Source organism: Diadema antillarum, unplaced genomic scaffold (assembly GCF_040938485.1).
Source record: "Diadema antillarum isolate AM-2024a unplaced genomic scaffold, OU_Dant_1.0 seq00000248_RagTag, whole genome shotgun sequence".
NCBI lineage: Eukaryota > Metazoa > Echinodermata > Echinoidea > Diadematoida > Diadematidae > Diadema > Diadema antillarum.
Window position 1 is genome coordinate 245,789 of NW_027271292.1, and position 26,123 is coordinate 271,911.

The 26,123-nt window shown below is 36.9% G+C and overlaps 1 protein-coding gene across 1 annotated transcript; it reads right to left on the reverse strand.

Moving 5' to 3' along the window:
- Nucleotides 1-519: 519 nt before the first annotated feature.
- LOC139729600 (choline O-acetyltransferase-like) lies at nucleotides 520-24,073 on the reverse strand. Its single transcript, XM_071640528.1, has 13 exons — nucleotides 23,990-24,073; nucleotides 19,209-19,403; nucleotides 10,788-10,960; nucleotides 9,240-9,420; nucleotides 8,014-8,188; nucleotides 7,529-7,725; nucleotides 6,088-6,188; nucleotides 4,856-4,990; nucleotides 4,218-4,340; nucleotides 3,574-3,712; nucleotides 2,932-2,994; nucleotides 2,278-2,415; nucleotides 520-933 (listed from the first exon to the last, which is right to left on the reverse strand). The coding sequence occupies exons 1-13, from the start codon at nucleotides 24,071-24,073 to the stop codon at nucleotides 697-699; spliced, it is 1,941 nt and encodes a 646-aa protein (XP_071496629.1). The 3' UTR covers nucleotides 520-696.
- Nucleotides 24,074-26,123: the final 2,050 nt, after the last annotated feature.

A 26,123-nucleotide genomic window follows, 5' to 3' on the forward strand; every position in this document is an offset into this window, starting at 1 on the left:
AATTAACCACCACGGCAATCAATATCCTGTATCTCTTTTAAATCCAACCTATAATCATCAGGAGCAGTATCATTCTCATCATATGTAATCAAACCCATCATCGGTATCAACATTTTCATTCTCATGATTAACATCAACAACAGCTTTAACTGCTGAAGATGCTGAACTTTTCACAATGTAGCGAAGATCTAAAAAGTAAATTACTTGGGAACCACTATTTCATGAGTTTTACTCTAGAATACTCGTTGTGCTTTTCTTTCTTTTTGTTCCAAAAAGTAAAGCCCATAGATCAGGAGAAAGATGTCAAAATCTCGCAAGTCTCCATAAACATATCCTTCCACTGATTTCAGAATACTAGTAGGTTGAAAAACAATGGATCACCTTACATACTCTAAAACAGATTAAATCAAATCTTCCACGCTGTCAGATAGAATCACTACTGGTTATTGCTACTTGGATCATTACCAGGAGTTTTCTAATCAATGCAATGATAATTTGAAGTGACAAAAGTTCAACCGATTATATGATACTCAATGGATCGTATCTGAACATCTTCTTGTTTATTTCTTGGAACATTCAAGTCTAATTTCCTTTATTAATGCTGTGTTTTAACTGATCGGTAATTTGGTAAGTGAGGCTACGGCAGGTCTGGTCGTTTCTCTCCCAAAGTTCCAGTCAATTTGAGCTGGGGGTACGTTATCCCTGCATGTATCCATTGGAGTTGTTGTTTGCACTGTGGCCCGTGCAGAGCTCGTAGAGGTCGATCAGTGTTCGGTAGAGCTTTGCACGGAAGACTTCTGAGTCAGTCATCTCACATGTCTTGAAGGAGGAGATGGCGAAGAGGATGTAGTCTTCATGTGGGTTGTAAGAGGCTCCGTAGCCGTCAGGTACCACAGGACCGTAACACATGAACGTGTCTAGCTTCGTCAATACCTGTATGACATAACAGCAGAGCTCCAATTCAGAGATTGTTTACAACATACACAGCTTATTTCATACGTTTTATGGCAATTTCTTTAAAATGTTTTGTACACATAGATATGCCTGCCAATGTAACTTTTAGGGCAGTTGTAAAATGAAAGTGAAAATTTAGAGAATATTTATGAAGTGGTTACTCAAAACAGTTATATAGGGTACATCAAACTGACATACGTCCGTGAGGCTAGCAGCCATACTGAGCAATTTCGGAGCAGAGGACATAAAGGGACGGCGTGAGAGGCAGGCGATAACTGACAAGTCATTGTCTGTCCTCCTGTTCAGAGTTGGTATCATTGTTATCACAAATGCAATGGCTAGTTATCTATATTATCCTTCCTTTGAATGTGACAAATTTAACAGAAATGTAAGTTTGGTTGCCCTAGTCTCAGAGTGTTGTTCTTTGTAACCATTCTCGAACATGACGTTTTTTGTGGGTTTTTTTTTTTTTTTTGCATGGATATTGGGTTATCTTTTCTTCGTCACCTTCTTCTTCTAAATTCTCTTTCTCCTTTTATTTCCTTCCACCTACTTTTTTGTTGCTATTTTTGCTTATAGAAAAGTGTTCAGTATCTACTTTGTTTACTATCTCCGTATTCAATTAATCAAGCTGCTATTTATTTCCTGGAACTTCTAGTTACAAGCTCTGCTTTTGCGGTTCCTTAGTAATTGTAATAATCATTTCACATCTTGTTATGATTAGTCTTTAATAAAGACCTCTTTTGAAGCACATTTTCTAGTTATGTTAAGTTATAATTATATGTTTATTTTGTCTTAAGTAAATTGGTTCTCTTTCATACATTAAATTTCTCTACTATTTCAGTATTTAGTAAAATATGTAAACAAGTTTGCTGGAAGTGTCCACGTTTTTTATCTCGAATACATGACAAGTACAATTCCAGAAATAAATGAGTAGTTAACAATGAATATGAATATATATATATATATTATATATATATATATATATATATACATATATATAATGTAATGCATGGTTTATATATTTCATATAAAGACAAACATACCAAATATAGTAAAAATACATAAATTGACAGCTCTGTGGTTTGCTCTTTGGTCCTCTCTGAATTGGTAAGATTGCCAGTAGTCATATAAAACTTCACTTCTGTCATCAGATTTGTTCAAAATTAACACCCTGTCTTGTCTTACAATGTCAAAATTGCTATTCTATCTGGCAATCTTCTCTAGAATAACTTTATTCGTCACCAATACCAAAGCAATATACTGATCAAACTGCCTTCATGTTTCAATTTAAAACAAGGCAGATAACTCCTTCCTGCTTACTTGGCTCGTGGAGAGAGTGAAGTGGTTACTAATTCGGAACGACTCGTCAGCGAAGACAGCCGGCATTGGTAGGCCTAGCTCCTGACTGACCTCCCGAAGGCAAATCAGGTGGTTATCAAACCCTTGTCCTGTGATAGTCTGCAAGAAATCATCACGAGACGATTGAAACCACTATAACTTATCATTAATTTGTGTAACTCAAATCAAGAAAACAGCCAAAATGAAAACTAATCCAAATAGTGATACAAGACGATAAGATATATTGTGTGGTCTAAAAAACAACAACAACAACAACAAATGGATAGATCATAGGAACTCAAGAAGTTAAGGTATATGACTGTATGACGGTATCGACTGTACTTGCATTATTCTGTACTTTGAATTAATCAGATACTTTTTTCAAAAAAGTATAAAGATTAAGGTGACTTATCTTGATGAAATGAAAAATCGAGTATAGAACATTTAAGAAATGCTAGTTCACTCTACTCGGATCTATAGCCTGTGCGTATCTCCCTTGATGTCCTTAATCTATGAGTTGTTTGCTGTTTGACACAGACAATTCCTGTGTATATTGTCACTTACGTAAATACGAACAAAAACTATGATCTCGAGTGGAGCATCTGCAGACTGAATCTAGATAATTGATTGACCCACCTGTAAGCATGTATCCGTCTGTGCTTTGATTGCTTCCCTCATTAGTGTCTTCTTCTCCTCAACCTGTAAACATGAATCCAAACATTTAGTTTATAAATATTATTTTCCCACCTGTCCAATTGATCGTGTGGTATAGCAATGAATCGTTAAATTCTGATGATGATGCCAAAAGGTAAATGACAGCTATACAACTCGAAGGAATCTTAATCAATTAAATTCAATTCAATTTTAATTTTCATGTTTCTCATAAATGAAAATAAGAAATACATTAACATACAGTGGACATTAATGGATACTATTCCACAATAGACTATAGAATTTTTTTTTAAAAATGTGATAGATTAAACAAATAATGGTTATTTATCAAACAAATCAGTTTGACGGATATGTAAAAAAGGCAAGCGAGATATGAAGGCACCAACTAAAAGCAAGAGTGCTTAGCGTAGATGACCATTATGGTAGAAATATCTTTCATACATAATTCCATACTTGAGCGAGGTAAAATGTTGTACTTTGACATGTGTACATCCCTTAATCACCTACATCTATCAATATTCGTCACGAGTTTTCTTCAAAACGTATGGTGACAAAAGAAATCTGTCTACTATTCCGGGATGATGAGCGTTGAGAATTCCATCTTACCGTGGCCGTCCGGTCACCTTGCATAGCACGCACAAACTCGAATGCTTCTGGAGAAGCAGCCCGGATGTTGTCTACTCTCCCTTGTTGAAATCGCCGCGTGGAGGCGCTCTCGTACGTACTAGTCAGACAACCATTCATTCTATATGTGAAGGAGGAATAATTATTTCATGATAAAAATCTGTCACTGTTTAGATGTTATTGGACACAAATGTGACATGCATAGTACTTCTAGCGAGTTCCATTAGGGAAGGAATTCTGTTTGTGGTCTTTCTTTCGTATTTTTCCCAAAGTGACATAAGTTCGATGGAAATAAAGAAATTGAATTGAATATAAAGTACTAGCTTACCTCACAATACCGGTAAGTGTTGGGTAGTATTGGCCCCAATATATGAAGAAGATGATTCGTTAAGGGTATTTAGCCAAAAGTTACTCAAAATTATGTTCTCTTACATTCAAAATTATGTTGTTGGTATAGATTGTAGGGCCAAAACAATATTTCAACTTATCATCATTATGTACGACCTCAGTTGGTACGACCATGCATGCATAGTTGAAATCTGTGAGACTGCTCTCAACATTGAACAATGACTTAATTACTTCGAATAATATGAGAATAGTAATAAAGTTTTATAGATCATCTTTACCTGTAGAAGGTAAGTTGAAGTGCAAGTTGCACGAAGGCATCTGGGCTCATGTTCTGTGACTTTGGGAAGTTTTTCCCAAATTTGGTAAACCTCAGCAGCTTCACGTCTGTATTTTTGACGGCACTGAAACGAAGACAAAATAAATGATACCAGACGTCCAATTTGGTCAAGATATGGAGACATGCCTTCTAACTCTTTCTTTGGTGTAGTATAATTCTTGTAGTTTTTGCCCCGGTATTGCTATACGGACTTGTTTTTTTTTTTTCATCATATAAGGCGTCATATGTTTGGTCTTTCGTTTTCTAATAATTTCAGTCTGTCCTCGAGATATTTGGAATGTAATCTAAGTAAATAACATGATCCAATTGACGTTCTAAACGTTTGATCTGTTTTTGTAAAGGGCTAAACAAAGAGAAGAGCAGTAGGTGCATTTAAGATTTGGACCTGAGCGTTGGACTGGTAGACATCTGTTAACACAGAGAAGAGTGTACGAAGGCGGATAATCTTTCATCAAAATGGATATCACACTCTATAGGAGTTACTTGTCGTACACCAAAGACATCAGTAACTTGTAGTATTTCTTACTGCGGTTCCTTTGACAGACGGTACAAAGAGAGGAGAAAACGAAACACACTTACAAGTCAATTTGGGCTTTTGCGATCTCGATGTCTTGGAGGATGATTGGAGAAATTTTCCAGTTGAGTTTTCGTGGGTAGGGAAGCTCACAGATAGATTGTGCTCGAGTCAACTTTCGTTTGTGTGTTTCAGAGTCACTGAAAGAAAACACAATCATGGAACAGAGCGAAATGATTATCATTCGAAATATATTCACTCTTCATGTAATATCTATACATTCAGCAATTCGATCTTATGTCCACATATATCATAGCTACTTACTTGTATAATTGTACTCTACAAATGCACCACGCACAAAATGGAAACATATAAAACATAAAAGGCGCCAGTTATATTCCCCGCGTATATGTGAATATAACAACAGAGAAAGTATAATCAGGGGCCCGTTGCATAAAAGTTACCATTATGGTAACTTTGCCATCCAATGGTAATTTCCATGGAATTCTTGATTTTGATTGGCTGTTGAGTATTGTTGCAATGGTAGTTACCACTGGATGGCAAAGTTACCATAATGGTAACTTTTATGCAACAGGCCCCAGGTCTATTACAGATATTTCAAGATAACTAAAGCAGGCATAAACAGATCATCTTAATAATCTTAATAAGTTTCGAGTTTGCATTAAAAAGAAAACAGAAGGAAAGTAAAAATCGAGCCAAAAATACTCAGACGTTCGTATTCTTTTGTTTACATACGCCTACACGCATATACGCACACACTCGAACAAGCACATATTACAAAGCAGACGCATACAAAATAATATCTATAATTAGAAATGTGATGCTTATTGTGACGTGATTGCGATTACCATTTCATACGCAAACTCAGAAACATGCGGAAGTGTTAATAGAAGCAGATACGAACTAAAGATGCCCTTCAGACACAAATTAGATGCAGCTTCAAAGTAAAAAGAAAATCAACAACAACGACAACAACTGAAACACATTACTTTCCAAGTAACCACGCAATTCTGCATTGGCCTCAAATCTAAAATTCAACGAACTGTGGAAATGTCCATGACTACAATTGACTGAAAGCATGTTTGCTCATGATGTCTACACAAAATATTCTGCTTCCCCTTTTTATACCTCATTATAGTCTCGAACAGTACTGTTATGTATACATCATAATGTTATCTATGTCTTCTCTCGCCCTTTCTACAGAGGAAACATGCAGCCCGAAGCAGAAAGCCAGTTCGACATTACCCGGAGTAATTGCGTATAATAGATAACTCACATGTACCGCAGAAGGTGCTCTACAAGCTGAACCACTGCCACGCCTTCTGAAGGTGAGTGTTCGTAATTCAAACCACACGTGCCATCTGTTCCGATGATAAACTAAATGAATATAAAGACCAATGTAGAATTTTTAGTACTCCACGTTTTGTTGTGTTCACGAAAATTATGCAAACGAAACAAAACAAAAAGATGGACTGATATTTGAGATTTCATTACATCGCCACATTCAAAAGTAGGTACCGGTATATCAGTTGACTTTGTTCACGGCGATAAGTTTTGTCTGAAAACTGTTAATAATTAGAGTGAGACTGAGGCAAATGACAGAGTATCATTAGATTAATTTGATAGTTCTATGACGGCAATTCAATACCCCCCCCCCCCAAAAAAAAAAAAAAAAAAATCTTTTCATAAATATCACATATTTTAAATAAAAAGCACCCATTTTATAAAACATGATGCCTTTTGTTGTTGTTGGTAAGTTATCACAGGATACTATCCGAACAATGAAACTACTTGGACTCGAATGATATTTTCGGAGTGAAATTAGATACAGCTGAAGACAGCCAAGACGTATTCTGGTAAGATTGCATTAATTTTATGAAACTGGCGTGTTTGTTTCCGGAAGGAATGCAAACACACCGCCATCGTAATTACACCAAACATAATTATGCACAGAGTACATTGATGTCGCTATCCCTATTTACCTTCCCGTCGGAACTCACTACCTCCTGCCGGAGGTGTCTAGACAGGGAGATGGGAGAGCCTTTCCTCACTGCTCTAGAGTTTCCTTACAATAAAGGCGTGTAATTGTGACTACACCTTCATTAGTATTTGGTATTTGCATAAGTTATGAAACTAATTCTTGTGTTCATGTCCTGGATGTAAGAAATGCTACAACACAAGTCGTTGACACGTTGCAATTCGGGAGTGTGAATAATACTGTTCTCTGTCGGAAAGCCAAAGTTCTTTTTGTTTAGTTTCTTTCCTTTGGGGATGGGGGGGGGGGGCATTGTTTACTTTGAATGCGTATAAACAGCAGAATTGTCATATCTGTGTCTATGGCAAAATTATGATATCCGACAAATTGTAAAGACAAACACCAGTAGTAACTATTACAGGAAATCGGTAATAGAACGTGTCTGGATAATATCTAAACACTCTCGGGAAAATTCAAAAAATTCTGTAGTTAGCTGGATCTAATCCGAACTCCAGCCTTCCTAGGTACATAATTATCATATTGAGAGAAAGTTTGACATGATCATGGGGCAGTTCAGTGGCAGACACGAGCCTCAACTGTCAGGGTGCCACATACACTATAGAAAAAGAGAGAGACACAAAGAGGGAGAGAGAGGTGGAGAAAGGGAGAGAGGGAGGGGAGGGAAAGAGGGAGGGAGAAGAAGGAATGGGCAGTGTAGCCATGGTAACCGCTGCTTAGATACCTGCATAGTTTTGTCGAACCACCTGTTGCCTGTATTCTCAGACGTGCCCCCGCCATGTAACATGTGATGAGCCAGTGGCTCGTCGTCCGCATCAATGGGTTTACCGACCTCAGCCGGTGGGTAATCCATCGGGCTGTCGAGACAGAGAACGAAGATGCACCTCTCGATCATGTCTAGTGAGTCACGATTCGTTGAGTCTGGATAGAGGAGAGGCACAAGTCTGATTTCATATGCATGGTGATACCTTTTTAATTCGTAAAGACGTGCTAGTAGAAAAGAGGAAGGAAAAAAAGGGTTAAACAAGATTGATTTCCGTGGGACGCAAAGTATGAGATTCTGTATATAGGTTATTTTTTTATGCAATGTCTCTGTTGGGAAGATGAAATTCATTGCCAGCTTCTGTGTTATGTACTATACCGTGGACAAGTATCAGAATGTCTATCTAGTGTTCTTTTTTAAAGTGAGTGAAGGAGACCATTGATTACCTTCTATCAATCTTGATCTTGACCCTGCCCAGGTTGGTCGGTCAGCTGTGGTCAGCAAGCCCAAGGGAGGAGCGTCAGTTACTTCCTTCGCTGCGTCGACAATGCGCTTGAGTTGACTAACAAGATCCTGGTCACTCAGCCGCTTGAAGTTTATGATAACGTCTAGTACAAAGAACTGGAGAACACAATTATAAAATTATCAAAAATGAATTGATATCTGTTTCGACACGGATGTTTCCTAAAATATCGTCTTCGGAAAAACGAATTTTTTTTTCATTTTCGGATTAACAAACTTCGGGAACAAAAAGCCTTATCTCACTTTCGAAATTAGAAACCTTCGGAATAACGAGTCTTCGGAATAACGAACCTTTGTGATAACAAACCTTTGGATTAACGAACTGTAACCGATTCCTAAACCAGCTACAAACCCCAAATCTTCAAATCTTTTTACACGTCTGTTTTCAAATTACGCATGAAAGTACAAATAACTTTATACTCTCTCTTAACTGTAATAATTAAACGCAAATAATGAGATATAACATCCCATTTAACATTGCCCTTTAGTGAATCATAAGTATTTCATAAACAACACGCAATACACGCATAGTTTGTGCGTGCTCATCATATTATGCTACATTCGTTCGGTTATCACGAAATTTGGATACAACGAAAGAAAAGTGCCAAGGACTTCGTTATAACGGGAGTGCACTGCACAAATTCCAACAGATATAGTGTACTGGCAAGTTTGGAGTGATCATCAAACGTCCCCATTGTCTCCGGGTCTTTTTCTCGCACTCACAATTAGAGCTGTACCCATCTATGTCATTGGTCATATTATTGAACTTTTTAGGGCTCATTATGATAGTGTGCAATCTTGTTTTTCAAATGAACATTTTAACAGCGCTTTGAGGATCGGTGTAAAAAAAATAAATATATGATGTCTATGGGTTACCGTGCACTGGTACTACTATCATTATCATGAAACACAGCGTATAATGATATAGAGATGGAGAGCGGAAATGAATGTATATCCATTGAAGAGTGTGCTGAATGTGAATGCTTTATTGGGATAATATTGGTTTAAAAACTTCCCCATCGTTCTGATTATCTGCATTATTATCTAAGCACCCATTGGCATCATCACCATCAACATCTTCATTTGTTGTTACCAAGATATAGTCAATAAGCATTTCTTCATTATGTGTTTTTTTTTTCCGATACGATACCTGATTTTGACACACCACTATGATATGTTCTGGTTCGGGCATGACACTGCAACTTGGTGAGACCAGTTCGTCCTTGACTAACCCAGGTACTCTGTAGGAGGAGAAGAGACGGTAGTACTGCTCCATGCACAGGGGCTGGCCGGGCTTGTTGTGTCTCGCTCTGTCAACCGGTAGCGCTCGCCTGAACAAAGATTCAGAGTAAAAGTAGTCCAAAATCCTCCACAGTTGTGTTGGAAAGAGATTAGAGGAACAGAGAAAAGCTGAAAAAATACTAATGAACACTGTAAAACTTATATGTACACTTGTAAGTTTCAAAACAAATGGTTTTATACCATTGTATATTCCCTGAACGAGAATAATATTATGATTTTTTTGCATGGATTTTTATTTTTGTCTGTGCCCGTGTCTGATTGTTTGTTTGAATGTGTGTATGTGTGTGTGATCTTGTCCAATTGCTTTATTTGTACCTCTTCCTTTTATCTCTTCTGAATCGGAATGCCCATTCGTTTATTTTGGTAGATACGCACGTAAATGCAAAGACTTAAAAAAAAAAAAAAACTCAGGGAACTTGCTAATTCTACAAGCTCTGCTTTTTTTCTTTTTCTTTTTTTACAAGATCCCTCCATATTTCTTACTAATTAGGTCCAATTTAACTCATAATAATAATAATAATGATAATTGATAAGATTTATATAGCGCCAAATCCACTCTGTAGAGTGCTCTAGGCGTGGAAGGAGGAGAAAGTGAAGGAGATAAAGGACATACAAATATCAAGTACATGTAATGAGTAGTCAAATTGAGGCTTTGAACAAGTGAGTTTTTAGACTGCTTTTAAAGGAGTCTGATGAAGAACAGTTTTTTTACGGCTGAAGGTAAGTTATTCCATAAGGTGGGAGCAGCATGGCCAAAGATTTCGTGAAGATCAAATTATGTAAATTACACGTATATATTCATACGTGCTTGTAGGTGCAGTTGTATATATATTATACTTTTGTTATAATTAACTTTTGTTAAAAATAAATAGTACATATACTATCTTATTTTTTTGCATTTGTATTTGCTTCACGACATTTCATCTTCATGTAAAAATCGTTAATGCTACTTTGCAATAATTTTCTTTTATTCTGACACGGAAACAAATAAGTGAAATAATGTGATATGAAATATACATATGATAGGCATTTATATATTATGTATGTGTATGTAAAACTGGAGGAAATTTGATTACTGTTAATGATTATCTAGTAACATCAAAGAAGCACAACACGACAGGGTAGTCAAGCCGAATCTATTTTCTAAATTACTTGAAGGTTGTATTTCTCTGGAGTATAATTACGGCTCCTAACATGATTACGGAAGGACAAGGACTACGTCAATGGGAGTAATTAACAGCAAGCTTAGCGAGCTAAAGGACCTGAAACTTATCATCGCTTCATTAAACGTTGCCGATGTAACACTCTTAACACATTAATTGATAATATCATAGCTGTAATTCATTTTATGCGTCAGCCGTTTATGATATCATCAAGTTAAAAATGTTTAACTTACGCGTCAATAACAACCTTGTAGTCTAAGATACCGGAAATGAGTTTTGCTGCGAAACGTAGCCTTTGACCTTCATCTCTGAAGTGTTGCTTTGGAAAGACCATACCAGGGTTGCTGTTGATAGGCAAGGCGGACCGGTTCTTGAGATACATATCATCCAACCACCAGTCATACGTCTACGATGGTAGCAATAGGGAGAAGAAAGTGAGGAGTACATTCGTGACATCAGGATACACCACATCACATGTAAACTGTGATCAGTTAAATGATGATGATATAAAAACCAGCAAACGAGGGTTAAAGGGAAGGTACAGTATTGGTGGAGATGAGAATTGGACTTTTAACATTTTTGCGAGACACCAAGAAAACACTTATGATATAGTTCAGAACATACCATTTTAAGAGGAATTCAAAGTTTATTTGAAGAAAATCGGGTTTGGAATGACTGAAACATCCAAAAACAAAGTAAAACAAAGCGATCGTGATAAAGTGTGGGTCCCACACTTTATTAGAATCATCTTTTTTGGATATATCTCAGCCATTTCAAAACCAATTTTCATCAAATAAACATTGAATTCCTCGTAGAATTACATGCTCTTTCATATTTCATAAGAGGTTTCTCATTATCTCACCAAAAATGTTAGAAACCTGAAATTAGTTCTCATCCAGAACTATACAATCCCTTTAAGATAGATGGATGATGAATGCTCATACAGGGAGAAAAGTGCTTATAACAGGGAGCTAGATAATAGAGAGAGAAGGGGCGGAGAGAAGGGGGAAAGAGAGAGAGGGGGTGGGAGTACATGGGGGAGGGAGAGAGAGAGAGAGAGGAAGCGCATACAGATCAATATAATAGGGCCTATAAATTCATTCATTCATTCTTCCATTTCCAACAGAAACGTATGAATATTTTACGGACGTTGAATGCATAAATTGCATTACAATGTAAAATAAACGAGACGTATAAGTTTGCAAAATGTTGCAAGTGCTAGAAATATGGAGGAATGCTAAAAAGCAACCCTTGTAGGGTACGCCCCCCCCCCCCCTTACGAATGACAGAAACAACTATGGGAGCAAGAATGACAGGTATAAAATACACAACATCACACAGCCACACACTGCATTCCACAATATCTCCTCAGTGACATCTTGATTACTACTAGTATGTAGGTCTTTACATCTTCTGACCAGGGTACGACTTCCCTACCTGTTTGTAGTCATGACTACGTGTAATATTGATAAAATTGTTGATCTAAGATCTATCTTGTTAAATGTATGTATATCATATAATATATATAAATGATGCTATAGTTGGTTTGACACACCCATGACAGACCTACCTTCCGAAATGCCTCGGCGGTCGGGAAATGAATACATGTACCTATATATAATTCCACTGAAATGAACTCTAACTATGTAACTAGACAATAAATCAATAATTATCTTTGTCATGATGTGAGTATAGCACCTGTTCCCATTACATAAATAAGGAAAAATTAAAGAAAAAATAATGTACTTCTTCCAATCAATAGGACATAATACATATATAAGAAGAATACATTTCATCATATTGAATCAAAGTAAATGCACGAGCGTTTGTTGTAATTGTGAGGGAAAGGGAAAATGTTAGAATGTGATTTCATAAAATCTGTAACAATTATGTATAAATGTACCTGTGCAAAAAAAAAAAAAAAAATACATGAAAACAGAGAAAGACATGGGCAAAATAAGTGCTTAAACATAAACAATGGGACGAATACCAATGATTATGTTACTCATTATGAAATAAGACCAGAACATTCGCTTGCTAATATGATTTCTCGAAGTGTTATATAGATTGCTGCGAAACGAATTTGAATGATAAAACAGAGCATATTGCGCAATCACATCACCGTCTGTCGCAAAATTGAATGACCGCTTCGCAAAGTTGCGGGGTACTTTCTACGAATTTGAATGACGACATTTTAGATTTTATTGACACGAATACAGATTGAATTGATCGAAAATGAATATGAGCGACAAAACGGCACCTTGTGGACAAAACCCGTCATCGATTTGACTGGCGAACCTACGAAATAAACAGCAAACATCTTAACTATTTTTGATCTGTTTACGATATCGTTTAATTTGATATCAGCACTGGTTTGGGTTAACTGTTTTCAAAAGGGCCCCATTTTTCATCATCAACAACAAAAACAACAACAGCAACGAGACATGAAAACTCGTCACATTGAGGACGAGTTAGGTGATACGCTTGTGGTCATGAGATGACAGTCATCTGTGATCGACAAAGAAAAGAATGTGATATAGGCACCTTGAAGTTATATTGAGCGTGCATGCGAAACCGTATCTGTAACCACTCGACCACGGGTCATCCACGGAAATGGTAAGACAAAAAAACAACAACAATGTATAGATATAACGGGGGGAAAGTCAATGCCCACTCAACTAACGTGGCCGTGTGAACATCTATTGCATTGCTAGACGGAAAAGCGGCCTTGTAACGACTGAGGTCGCTATGCCATTTCTGGCAACTTGGGAAAAATACGTCCCGCAGACATAAAACCTATAATCGGCTGGTTTTGATACCTTGCCTTTAATCACAATTTTCAGTGTAATGACGTCATCAAATTACAAAACAATGACATGGTCTTGAAAGAAAATTGTTCAAAGTACAACACCTCAGTCGTCGTCATTACATACTATGATCGGTTTGACAAAGTCAACCTGCAAAATGTTGCTGCAGTCGAAGCAATGTGGTCTCCAACACACAAAAAAGAGGGATATGGCGTGTGTGTGTGTCTGTGTGTGTGTATAGGTGCGTTTATATACGAACGTGATTTCTACATGGACGAATATGTAATACAAAATTGAAGAAAAAAAAACAGTAAAGTAGCTAATTATTTTGTTTCGTGATCTTGTGGGGTTCGAACCCGCAACCTCACGTCTCTGAGACGTCGCCTTTAACCACTCGGCGACACGTCTCGACGGGAAAATATGGGGAACGTTATGGACTTGAAAGACAGTTGTTCAATATATAACACATTCATCGTACGTTGTCAGTTTGCTATTGAGATGACGATCTATCATTTGAATATGAGGCAGGCATTAGTACCTGTATGAAATTATTATAGGCATGGTTATCAAATTGCCCTAAAATATCCTTATAATTGCCTTATTTTTACACACAGTTACGCTATCCCTTTAAACTCGTCACAGTTTAATCAGAATCATTAACATCATACATTAGTACCATATTCAGTTCCATAGCTGATCACGTTTGCTAATCAATTAAGAGTAATTGTCTAGCATGTGTCATATGGCCAACCTGTATACACACGTATATACACACACACAATGCTAAATGTATGTATCAAACATCTGTAACACAGCTTTGAACTAACTATAGGAATTATCGCTGCACTTATCATCCATACTTTTTATCACTATCTGAAACTCCACAAAAACCACTAATTGACAAATAATCATCAATACAGAAGACTGAATACCTTTTTTACAATGTATAGCTTGTTACATGTATAAATCAGCACAAAGTAACCACGACTACATTGTGTTACTGAATTAATATGAACAAATTTCATGTTGTGACAGTATACTATATCAGTTTGAAAAGCCCAACCTGCAAAACTATAATTTTGCAGCAGTCGAAGTAATGCAGTCTCCAACGCAAAACAAAGGTATACTGTGTGAGTGTGTGCGTATAGGTGTGTTTACATGCAAACGTGATTTCTACATGGACGAAGGTGTAGTACTCTATTGAAGAAAAAAAGTAAAAAAAATATATTATTTTCTTTCGTGCTCTTGTGAGGATCGAACCCGTACGTGTGCAACCTCACGTTTCTAAGACGACGCCTCTAACCACTCGACCATACGTCTCGACGAGAAAATTAGAGGAACGTAAGCTTATGTACGTGAAAGATGAATCAGGAATCGTTTGGTCCGCATTCCATTCTCATTTTCAGTTTTAAATTGCAAAATTGTCAACCTCATGAGGAGATTTCAAAGAATAAAATGCATGATTACTGCAGCTTATTGTCACAGCTACAACATAAATAAGTTTCAGAGGAAATGAAGCAAAATCAGCTGAGATAAAGGTGCTTAAACGTTGTCAAGTCAATGCATGGTTTCTAAAAAAATCACCTCCCATAGACATAACACGTAAACTTGTCCGATTTTGCGTCTTTACCTTTAAACACAATTTAAAGCATGATGACGTCATCAAATTTCAAAACCATGACATGGACTTGAAAGGCAAATGTTCAAAGTACAACATATCTGAATTTGGGATAATATTGAGCTTAAACAACAGAGATACGAGCAAATGAATGTCAGAAACAGTACCTCAAAAAAATTAATTCCACTTTTTTGATTTCAGATGACGATATGATGACGTCATAATGTAATTATGGAAATAATGATACTTGAAACGTCATGTCCAATTTATATGCTTTTGTAATATGCAATAAAAACATAGGGTCACCTGACGTTTTAAAGAGCTATGGCGAAATAAACAAAGACATGTTTTTTCACTATATTTGCACATAGACGCGCACGCGAAATTTGAACTTTGACGCAAGTGCATTGCTTTGTTATTTGTAGGAATCGATTAGAAATCAATGGATATTGTTGCTCAAAGTATCAGGAATCCAAATCTGTCAAAAAAAGTGTATTTTCATGTTGCTGACGCGCTGTGCGCGCGAAAATGCGCGGACGGACGCGCACGCGCAAAATTGTTTGAAACGCATAAAATTGTCTGAAACTTCGAGATTTCCCATTGGAAAGTTGTTTTGAGCCTTTTAAAATTTTGACGCGCGCTTACGCGCACTTAATGATGTCCTAGGTAATTAGCATCAAAAGAAGTAAGATAGAACGTGACCTGAACTTTATGTCCACAAAAAATGATACAGAAATGACCTTTAGTTATGAAGTTATGATCGATCATGTAACATGGTCCAAAAATCACAAAATGGCGCCTAGACGACGTCATAGATATGTTACTGTCATGAAAACCTTATTGTGGCTAGATATTGTCATGAGACATGTTCCCTGAAAATGTCATGTTATTCCGTAATGTCATTCTTGAGATATTGATGACACAAAATTGTCCAGAAAGAAAGAAGAATAAAAAGAAACGAGACATGAAAACTCGTCACATTGAGGACGAGTTAGGTGATACGCTTGTGGTCATGAGATGACAGTCATCTGTGATCGACAAAGAAAAGAATGTGATATAGGCACCTTGAAGTTATATTGAGCGTGCATGCGAAACCGTATCTGTAACCACTCGACCACGGGTCATCCACGGAAATGGTAAGACAAAAAAACAACAACAATGTATAGATATAACGGGGGGAAAGTCAATGCCCACTCAACTAACGTGGCCGTGTGAACATCTATTGCATTGCTAGACGGAAAAGCGGCCTTGTAACGACTGAGGTCGCTATGCCATTTCTGGCAACTTGGGAAAAATACGTCCCGCAGACATAAAACCTATAATCGGCTGGTTTTGATACCTTGCCTTTAATCACAATTTTCAGTGTAATGACGTCATCAAATTACAAAACAATGACATGGTCTTGAAAGAAAATTGTTCAAAGTACAACACCTCAGTCGTCGTCATTACATACTATGATCGGTTTGACAAAGTCAACCTGCAAAATGTTGCTGCAGTCGAAGCAATGTGGTCTCCAACACACAAAAAAGAGGGATATGGCGTGTGTGTGTGTCTGTGTGTGTGTATAGGTGCGTTTATATACGAACGTGATTTCTACATGGACGAATATGTAATACAAAATTGAAGAAAAAAAACAGTAAAGTAGCTAATTATTTTGTTTCGTGATCTTGTGGGGTTCGAACCCGCAACCTCACGTCTCTGAGACGTCGCCTTTAACCACTCGGCGACACGTCTCGACGGGAAAATATGGGGAACGTTATGGACTTGAAAGACAGTTGTTCAATATATAACACATTCATCGTACGTTGTCAGTTTGCTATTGACATGACGATCTATCATTTGAATATGAGGCAGGCATTAGTACCTGTATGAAATTATTATAGGCATGGTTATCAAATTGCCCTAAAATATCCTTATAATTGCCTTATTTTTACACACAGTTACGCTATCCCTTTAAACTCGTCACAGTTTAATCAGAATCATTAACATCATACATTAGTACCATATTCAGTTCCATAGCTGATCACGTTTGCTAATCAATTAAGAGTAATTGTCTAGCATGTGTCATATGGCCAACCTGTATACACACGTATATACACACACACAATGCTAAATGTATGTATCAAACATCTGTAACACAGCTTTGAACTAACTATAGGAATTATCGCTGCACTTATCATCCATACTTTTTATCACTATCTGAAACTCCACAAAAACCACTAATTGACAAATAATCATCAATACAGAAGACTGAATACCTTTTTTACAATGTATAGCTTGTTACATGTATAAATCAGCACAAAGTAACCACGACTACATTGTGTTACTGAATTAATATGAACAAATTTCATGTTGTGACAGTATACTATATCAGTTTGAAAAGCCCAACCTGCAAAACTATAATTTTGCAGCAGTCGAAGTAATGCAGTCTCCAACGCAAAACAAAGGTATACTGTGTGAGTGTGTGCGTATAGGTGTGTTTACATGCAAACGTGATTTCTACATGGACGAAGGTGTAGTACTCTATTGAAGAAAAAAAGTAAAAAAAATATATTATTTTCTTTCGTGCTCTTGTGAGGATCGAACCCGTACGTGTGCAACCCCACGTTTCTAAGACGACGCCTCTAACCACTCGACCATACGTCTCGACGAGAAAATTAGAGGAACGTAAGCTTATGTACGTGAAAGATGAATCAGGAATCGTTTGGTCCGCATTCCATTCTCATTTTCAGTTTTAAATTGCAAAATTGTCAACCTCATGAGGAGATTTCAAAGAATAAAATGCATGATTACTGCAGCTTATTGTCACAGCTACAACATAAATAAGTTTCAGAGGAAATGAAGCAAAATCAGCTGAGATAAAGGTGCTTAAACGTTGTCAAGTCAATGCATGGTTTCTAAAAAAATCACCTCCCATAGACATAACACGTAAACTTGTCCGATTTTGCGTCTTTACCTTTAAACACAATTTAAAGCATGATGACGTCATCAAATTTCAAAACCATGACATGGACTTGAAAGGCAAATGTTCAAAGTACAACATATCTGAATTTGGGATAATATTGAGCTTAAACAACAGAGATACGAGCAAATGAATGTCAGAAACAGTACCTCAAAAAAATTAATTCCACTTTTTTGATTTCAGATGACGATATGATGACGTCATAATGTAATTATGGAAATAATGATACTTGAAACGTCATGTCCAATTTATATGCTTTTGTAATATGCAATAAAAACATAGGGTCACCTGACGTTTTAAAGAGCTATGGCGAAATAAACAAAGACATGTTTTTTCACTATATTTGCACATAGACGCGCACGCGAAATTTGAACTTTGACGCAAGTGCATTGCTTTGTTATTTGTAGGAATCGATTAGAAATCAATGGATATTGTTGCTCAAAGTATCAGGAATCCAAATCTGTCAAAAAAAGTGTATTTTCATGTTGCTGACGCGCTGTGCGCGCGAAAATGCGCGGACGGACGCGCACGCGCAAAATTGTTTGAAACGCATAAAATTGTCTGAAACTTCGAGATTTCCCATTGGAAAGTTGTTTTGAGCCTTTTAAAATTTTGACGCGCGCTTACGCGCACTTAATGATGTCCTAGGTAATTAGCATCAAAAGAAGTAAGATAGAACGTGACCTGAACTTTATGTCCACAAAAAATGATACAGAAATGACCTTTAGTTATGAAGTTATGATCGATCATGTAACATGGTCCAAAAATCACAAAATGGCGCCTAGACGACGTCATAGATATGTTACTGTCATGAAAACCTTATTGTGGCTAGATATTGTCATGAGACATGTTCCCTGAAAATGTCATGTTATTCCGTAATGTCATTCTTGAGATATTGATGACACAAAATTGTCCAGAAAGAAAGAAGAATAAAAAGAAATAAAGAGAGATTTTGACAATCACAATAGGTGATACGCTGATAGCGTATCACCTAATAAAGAGAGATTTTGACAATCACAATAGGTGATACGCTGATAGCGTATCACCTAATAACAACAACAACAACGCTTATCCCCCCCCCCAAAAAAAAAAAAAACACCTTGTACTGTGATGCATAGTATCAAGACAAACAACCAACAAACAAACAAACAAAACCCCACAATCACGACTGACTTTATAGCCGTACATAAACTGTTACATCTCCAAATAGCTCATCTTGATCTAGCTGTTTCTATCAAAATTTCGATGCTACCATACGGATACCTACCCAATTGACTTTGGTTTCTTTGATTATTAGCAGCTGCTGTTGTAAGAATTCCCCCTCCCCGCCAGCCCGCAGAAATTCCTCGATGAGGGCGTGCGTCCTGGCGTACTGTTCCCGCGTCACGAGGGGCCGTAACGATTTGAAGTACTTCTCCATACTCTGCCGTAGAGGGGGCACTGGCAGAGTCGGCAATGGCTTCTGTTGTATAGTGAGAGATAAGAAGAAACTCTTCGATTGTAATTTTGCCCATAAGTAAAGCTATTTATGACAAGCAGACAAAAAAAAAAGAAAAAAAATGTCGTTTCATGGCACTTTATTTTGATCGAAAACAACAACAACATAAAAATCATTCATTATGTCAATATTTGAGGAAAATCAGAATGCTGGTAAAATACACGTGATTCTCTATAAGATAATGACTATAGTCATGAAATTAGTGATTGAATAATCGCTGAAAATAAAGTCTACTTCATTTTTACAAGGTGACATACCAGGAAAAATCCTATCTCAATAATTCTGTCGCATTAAACCTTATTTTCAAAAGGTTTCTTGGTAGGCCTATTAGTCTGGGTGCCAGAGGCTGAACCTTGTTTTGTTTTTTGTTTTTGTTTTGTTTTGTTTTGCTTTGCTTTGTTTTGTTTTTTGTTGGTGGTTTGAGCATATTTTGAGGATGCTGAATCCTAATCTGGATCAACTCTTGCATCCTTGAGGGTTTTGAGATATTGAAAATGGCCGCCAACATGGCCGCCAAAATATGATATTCCTATATATTTCCTAATGGCGACAAAAATGGACACAAAAATTGCGTTTAACTGCATTTCCAGGGTGCTGAACCCAAATCTGGATGATGCAACTACTGCATTCATGAGGATTTTGAGATATTAAAAATGAAAATTCCTATATATTTTCTTTGACGGTGAAAAATGTGAAAAATTTGACGTTTTTAACCTATTTCGAGGGTGCTAAATCCGAATCTGGACAAAGCAACTCTCAGCATCCCATACATTTTTGAGATATCCCAAATGGCCGCCAAAAATGTAAATTGTGATATTGACATTTTCTACATGTGAATAAATTGGAAATAAATTGATTGTTTTTCCCTATTTCGAGGGTGCTGTATCCGAATCTAATGTATGCAAGTCTTTCATCATCGAGGTTTTTGAGATATTCAAAATGGCGGCCAATATGAATATCAAAAAAATCTCAAGAATTCAAAAGTTGCATCAACCGAATTCGGATTCAGCACCCTCGAAATAAGGTAAAACCATAATTTTCGTGTTGATTAACCTACCATCTATAAGGAAATACATTGTACTTAATATAATATATGACATATAAAGACATTCAAAAAAAAAATCTTCATTGGTACAAGAGTTGCATCAACCAGATTCGGATTCAGCACCGCCGGAAAAGAGTAAAACCATCAATTTATTCTTCATTTTGTACAATTCATACAAAAGGAAATAGGAAGTACTTAATATCAAAATTTCAAATTTTTGGGCGGCCATTTTGGAAATTTCAAAACCTTCAGGGATACAAAAGTTTTCATATCCATATTCGGATTCAGCACCCTCGATATAGTTTAACCCTATAAAGCCCAAGGGGGGGGGGGGGCACATTGTGCCCCCTACCAGATTTTCATTTGCCACTCCTTCGCCCTTAATTCGATTTCAACCAAATTTGGTGACTTTTCCTAAAATCTTATTGCAAACATTTTGATATATAATTTAGCTATATTTGATGTTGCTGGTTGCCATGGCAACCATAAACTGACAACCATGTCAGTCAGATTTTGCATCCTTTTTTCTGTTCCCATTTTATTTAACAGCATTACAGTGTATGAAATGGGTGTTTCTTGGCTGAAATTTGTTGAAGGAGCAAAATTTGAAGTAATTATGGTCCTGGAAAGTTTTTCTTATTATTTCCTTTGTTTTTATGTGACAAAGGCATAAAGCAATAGATATAATAGAGACAATTGAAAACAATAATATTTTCTAAAGATTGCCCTTCTATTTTGAGTTATTTTGATTCCTTCGCCCAAGTTATGCCTCTAATATCATTAGTTTATCATATTATCAATTTGTAATCTCAAAATTCCAGTATATGCAAATATTAAATGTCATAACTATACATGTACCCATCCCAAACATTTCATCTCAGGTCTCATAATGTTTCACTATGTTGATCTGAATAGCGCCCCCATGTGGTGACCTTGAGAAATTTCAACCACAACAAATAATGAAATTCCACTTGTTTATCATTTGTGGCAAATATGAAAATGATTGGTCTATAATAAGACATATATAATGGGGATAAAGAAATTATACAGAAAAATCATGTTTTTAGCATATTTCCTATGTATTTCTTTATATTTTGGTAAATAGCGCCACCTTGTGAAAATTCAAATGTACGGTCATGTAGAGTATGAGTTACTCTACCCATGTGCCAAATATGGCGATGATACATCAAATAATTAAAAAAAAAAATTATATAGGGGGGCACAATGTGCCCCCCCCCCCCCCCCCTTGGGCCTGCGAGGAGTCAAAATAGCTTGGACTTAATAGAGTTAAAACCATTAAAGCTTTTCAACTTTTCATCATCTATAAATGGACATATAAAGAAATTTAGATATTTGGCGGCCATCTTGAATATCTCTAAATCCTCATGAATGCAAAAGATGCATCATCCTGATTCAGATTCAGCACCCTGGAAATGCAATAAAACCCCATTTTTTCAATTTTCCAGTTTTTTTTTCCACCATTTATAAGGAAATATAGAGGAATTTCATATTTTGGCAGCCATTTGGGTTGCCATTTTGAATATCTCAAAACCCTCAAGGATGCAAGAGCTGCATTATCCAGATTCAGACTCAGCACCCTCGAAATAGGGTAAATCCATCTAAAAAACACCGGGCAGACGGTAAAGCAAGGTTAGGCCCAAAATATGACTTTGGCACCCAGACTATAGGTTTGGCAGCAGATTAAGAGGTCAGAAAAATAACAGCGCATTTGGACAACTAAAATCATCGAAAGTGTACATGCTTTCTCTCATCTAAAACAGGCATTGTTTGGATTTTCGTTAGAACTAGCTATGGATTCCATTAAAGCTTCGCTTTTCTTTACACCAAGTCTTACAAAACAACCTGAATCTAGTGACGTCTGCGCTGTATTTTCAGTATACTACATTGTATTTGTATTACACACTTTATTTGTGCGACCCGAGGAATCTATAGCATAGGCAAAGTCGGCGGCGAGGATGATTCCATAGTTTGTGTATGAATGCTTTGGTACTCTGCGGTAAACTTAACTTTGCCATATGACATCGTATAAGTAAATGAATACATGCATGGTGGAAATTGACAGGTAAACCCTTGGCAGCGTGTACATTGAACCATTAAACCTAAACTATGATTTCCCGCTTCTATCCGGAGTTGGCGCCACCTATAGATGATAGTCTTTTTTCCCGCTTGGTATTCCTTAGAATAGATATTTCCTCTGTTCTGCCTTCAGATTACCCTAATATTTGCTTAACAGTAATTACTAAGACGGGACGGTCATGTCTGTCCCGTTTTCAAGGGCCATATTCTTTATAATGTCAGAGAATGAATATTGAAAAGCTGCATTTTATTTTGCGTTCAGTCTAACCGCCCCATTAATCCAAACATGCCTTCATTAAATTTATTGGCATGATATTTATTCATTTCTGTTGTCAACACATTTCCATTTCACTAGTAATAAACACTTTGATCCCTAGAGATTGTGACAAAAATTGACTTTCTAAAGAAAACCTGACTCCAGTCACATGTCAAATTAGATAGTAATATTTTCTCCCAGCTTTATCTTGTTGCAAGAAACTCGAGTCTCCTGAGGCACTCTCAGGAATGATCAACTGCACTTTAGGTTACAGTACCGAGTACGCCTACTCGCACGAATCATTTAACAGGTTTATTACGTTCCTTATGTTTGCATTACAGTTCTCTCGCTCCATTTCGCCCATCAGTCGATAGGAATAAACACGTCTTGTCGGACAGTATCGATTCGTGTGGAACCATGATGGCAGGGGACCAATCTATCATCCATATATTTTCAGTCCAAAAACATGTTGAGTAAATGCTTATTATTTTGTCTGTAGGTGACTACCGGTTGGGTCAGGGAGGTGAGACGAAAACTCCCTGGCTAGGTGCAGCATGTTAAATGTAAGCACTTCTATGAGCATCTCGCACAATTAAAATACAAGATTGCTCACTCCTGGACATCTTTGTCCGAGTGTCCCAAAGGCACAAAAGCTTGAATGCATTATGTAACGTCGCCTGTATGATATCATGCCTGACTTTGACAATGCACGAACATAATACCGAATTCTTATAGCAAGTAACTCTGATTAATGAATATGACAATCAATCAATCAATCAAACAAACAAACAAACTAGCAAAAACAAACAAAATGCAACTGAATCACAAATATACTATATATATCTATACGTGGCAAAGATACGTGGAAAATGAGGATTATGCTTAACACACACTCCAAGACAGAAAAGTAAATTTATCATTTGTGAACGGAACACTGAGCATTGAACGTGTATATTTGATAAATAGTAACTGATAATACAAATGCACTAAAGTATGAACTACCAATTTCTAATAACCCTCGTTTGCTTGAATCATCATTATGTCGCTGTTTTATGGCTGTTTTCTTCTTTTTTTTCATTTAAATCTTAATTTCTGATTCAGCAAATTCTCTAGGAATGAGTATAGAGTAGTAAAATGGTGAAATGATCTTACCAGATTAATTGGGTTTGTGATGTCATCGTCAATCTCTCCATTAGTCACGTACTGGGGGTTGTGACGGGTCGGCATGTGGTTCATGTATGACACGTAGATGGCGGATAGACGCGAGGCAGAGAATGGAATCAAAGGTGCCTGCCTGCGACTCCGTGGTCGAGGCGAGGTTTTCCTTCTCGATTGATCGAGAGAAACTTGAAGGGACAACATTCAATGAGCGTGGCTCCTCACTTTCATACGTAGTGACCACTTGACCACAGCTGGTTAAAAGTCTGTGAATAAAGCAACGTAAAGCTAGAATGTTAACAAACTTTGCAGAGGATAATAAAGACGGGCACATTATTCATGAGTGTCCAACAACAATCTTATGAAGAAAACAGCATTCGGTGCTCGACATAAATACAATGTACAACAGAGTGAGAAAAAAAAATCATCCACTAAACAGAAAGATGCACTAAAGTTAGACCCCGTGGACATCTTGCTGGCACCCCTGATAGCAACTGACAACCCTCCTTACTAGCGATGTTTTACCGACGTGGGATGACTCATTTGTGAAGATCAAACATTTTCACGTCATTCCCAGATTGCTTTGTTTTCTTTGACAGTGGTTTGGGTCTCTGAGCAATAAGCATAGCAATCGATATTCTTTGTTGCTGTACATGATATTCATGAGATAATCAAATCTCATCACTTGAATGAGAAACGCACCAATGTGTTTTCTTAAACAATTATGGATTGCTTGATGACAATGATAATATTGCAGACTATAAAGATGACAGATAAGTGGAGCGATTTTTTAAATTACCTTCTTCATAACATGACAAGCTTTTTGGGAAAAGGGCGATTTTCTGCTTTTTCCTCGTGTTATTTTTCAAGTAAGAGAACTTACTCATTTACGTTGCTTAATATTTACCGTTTTACGCAGGGGGAAATGCGTCATTCTGTTTGAACAGTCAATCTTAAAGCCCCTATGGAGATGATATAGGTGTTTTCTGGAAATGTCTGTACACGGTAATATTGGAAAATAACATGTGAACCCTGTTAACACTGCATTTACACGATTGCTACAAAGGGCAAAGTCATTTCATCATCATTATATCACTCCAGTGCCATATCAAAGGATGCCTCTCTTGTGGTAACGACTTACATGTACTAGAAATTCAGGACAAAATCACAAAAGGATCATGAAAAACTCCCCTTACACACACACACACAAACACACACATACACACACGCGCACATACACACACACACACACACACACACACACACACAAATCATGCAAAAAAGACAACCTCCCCAAAAACAAATAAACAAACATGCAAATGCTCACCATGACAGACTGATGAAACATTAAAGAATCACAGCTGGAAAATACACCGATAGACGCAATTGTCAGCAGAATATTCAACATTAGGCATAAATTAGTTTTATCTCTTTACTTCAGTTGTTGTCTGTACGAGTGCGTCACTATCTTGTACAAACTGCATGGCTGCAAACAATTGCTGTGGTTTTCCTGTCCATCATTCATCTGTATCCATTTCCCATCAATAATGGCTTGTGTGAATGCACAATGGCATCAAGTAAGTTGTTCGAACACAAAAGTAACTTAATTCAAGTGATTTGTCTGTACGCAAGATAATATGAACTGATGTATTTGATTAAAGATGAAATCAAATGATTTGTTCAAACACAAGACTATAGACAATACATATCTAATTGATAAGAATAAGATTCCTGTATATAGACACACGATGATACATACCTTGAGATTTAAAAACAATATTTATGATGGGATTAAAGAGGTCGTTTCAAAGACTTTGCATGCTAAAAGTTCCACACAGTTATCTTGTTCGTTCCAATGCAAGTTATACAAATGATCAGTGACTGTAGACCGACTTCTGTGATACAGTTCAAGTTCAAGAAGAACGTTCAACAATCAACCAATATTTATATCTAGTCCACGAACCTCAATAAATCTTTTCCCGGCGTTTCAAGATGAAGGGCGAACTCGGTGTTTGAGTAGCTTGTCGTAAACGATGAATGAAAGGTGATGCATTTAAAAGTAAATCTCTGTTCTCCGATCTAATTCAATTCGGACTGGAAAAGCAGAGAGTGATACTGCGATAACGTT

Coding starts and splice junctions, on each gene's coding strand:
- LOC139729600 (XM_071640528.1), bottom strand. CDS start 24,073: ATGAACCACATGCCGACCCGTCACAACCCCCAGTACGTGACTAATGGA. Junction 4,991..6,087: donor GAGCACCTTCTGCGGTACAT/GTGAGTTATCTA, acceptor GTTTTCTTTCAG/TGACTCTGAAACACACAAAC. Junction 3,713..4,217: donor CTTCAACTTACCTTCTACAG/GTAAAGATGATC, acceptor CTTCACATATAG/AATGAATGGTTGTCTGACTA.